This window comes from Trachymyrmex septentrionalis, unplaced genomic scaffold (genome assembly GCF_001594115.1).
Source record: "Trachymyrmex septentrionalis isolate Tsep2-gDNA-1 unplaced genomic scaffold, Tsep1.0 scaffold190, whole genome shotgun sequence".
NCBI classification, from domain to species: domain Eukaryota; kingdom Metazoa; phylum Arthropoda; class Insecta; order Hymenoptera; family Formicidae; genus Trachymyrmex; species Trachymyrmex septentrionalis.
Window position 1 is genome coordinate 418,276 of NW_017305072.1, and position 1,824 is coordinate 420,099.

General features: G+C 34.7%; 1 protein-coding gene across 3 annotated transcripts in view; it reads left to right on the forward strand.

Annotated features, from left to right (window-relative positions):
* LOC108747065 (tetraspanin-9-like) overlaps positions 1-1,824 on the forward strand; it is a 47,550-nt gene that overhangs the window by 8,172 nt on the left and 37,554 nt on the right. For 2 of the 3 annotated variants that reach the window (XM_018484311.1, XM_018484312.1), the window contains exon 2: positions 474-734. The exons of the other annotated variant lie outside the window; for it this stretch is intronic. In XM_018484311.1, coding sequence (XP_018339813.1) covers positions 474-734 — 261 coding nt within the window. The remainder of the gene's footprint in view (positions 1-473; positions 735-1,824) is intronic. 3 annotated transcript variants of the gene reach the window in all.

The following is a 1,824-nucleotide window of genomic DNA, read 5'->3' on the forward strand; positions in this document are numbered from 1 at the left end:
GTGTGTGTTACTCGAGCTAGCGTAAGTGAAAAAAGTTATATTAGTTATATATTCAAAATTCGGACTTTCAGCTAAGATTGAAAATCTTAAGTAAATATTTTAATTTTGCGTTTATCAATCTTTAGTAAGCATTTAAATTGTCTGTATGCATTTAAATTGCGTTACATAAATAATAGTAAATAAAACGCTTTAAACGTCTTAATTAATGAGCAAAATCATTCTAATTTTTTAAAACCATTTTAATAGATGATATGATTGTAAGATCGTTTGAATTAAAAATTGCAAAAATCGGATCGTTTCATATTATTTTTAATCTATTATTCTTTATCGTTGCGTTTCCGAATTTCTGAAAGATTTCATCTGGGACATTCTGTGAAGAAACGTCCCATGAAGATTCTCTCACGAGACGGAAATTCGGAAAAGACGAGACCGTAACCGAACACCCTGTAGATTCTCCGGATTCTTTGCCGTAGAATCACCAAGGGACATCCTATACGAGTTTCTACCTCTTCTTCTCCAGTACGTTTCTGTTTACCATGGCGGGCACGTTGCTGTCCACCGGCGTCTGGTGCTTCCTGGTTAGGCTACCCATGATCCATCTGGCACGCGGACCCTCGAGGATTGTCATCCTCCTCAGCGGTTACATCTTCGCCGCCGGTGCACTCACGTTGCCTGCCTCATGCATCCTGTATCGCGAGCATAACGTGACTCGGGGTCACTATACATTACTTCCGGTAAGATTGTTCATTCAGTAATTGTAAATCGCAGCAATTGCATAACGGTAATGCAATTAAATGATGTGTATTTCAAAAGACATGACGCATTATAAAAAAGATTCCTCATTAGAAATTTTTCTTTTAGAATCAGTCTTTTCAAAGAGAAAGAGCGATCTTATATATTTAATTCGTATTACTCCTATCATATTAGTGGCTTTATTGAGAATTTACAAATAATGACTATTAATTGTCACTGTTTTATATTGCAATATGCATTCATCTTTTTTCGCTGTTATAAATTTTCATTAACGAATATTTATATAAAATTTGGTTTTTACTCTAACTAAAATCTAACTCAAAATTTAATTTTAATTTTAACTAAGTTGAAATTGTAATTAAGATAGAAATAAAAATATTCATGAATACGATATGTGTATGTGGTGGGATAGACAAACAAGAGAAATAATTTCAATCTGTCTTTCTACTTCGTTAAATGCAAATCGTTGATGCAACGACAAAACAATTCGAAACAAATGCAAACAGAATAAATGACCGAAATTTTATTGTTCCATTCTGAACACTGTTATATAACAACGTACATATGTGCAGTGAATGAAATATTCAGTCTTTTCTCTCTATAATAAAAAATCGTCTTTTTCAAGGGTCCTTAGGCCCGACGTTTATTGATTGACTGGACTAAAACGGGCGTATCTGCTCGCACGATGACGCGATCGACTTAAGATTTAAGAGAAAATCCTCGTAACCCGTTCACCGCGTTACAGCTCGCAGCTGCGGGCGCAGATCGACCATTTAAATCTTAGCGGACGATTTCTCCATGATCTATGACGGACACAGTGTACCCAGCGGCCGTTCCGAATAAAGTTCCCTTGACTTGATCCCTATTACTTCCTGAAAGCTCAGTTGCTTGCGTTCCATTAACTTTTCCTATGTTGAAAGGTCCTTAACTCTTTCTCTATGATTGATAACAACAGTCGACAAATGCATTTCTATCGAACAATATTAACTATAAGCTTCTCTATTTTCTCTCTTTCGATTTTTAATATTATTTTTAATTCTATACTCTTTATGTTTATTATATATATATATA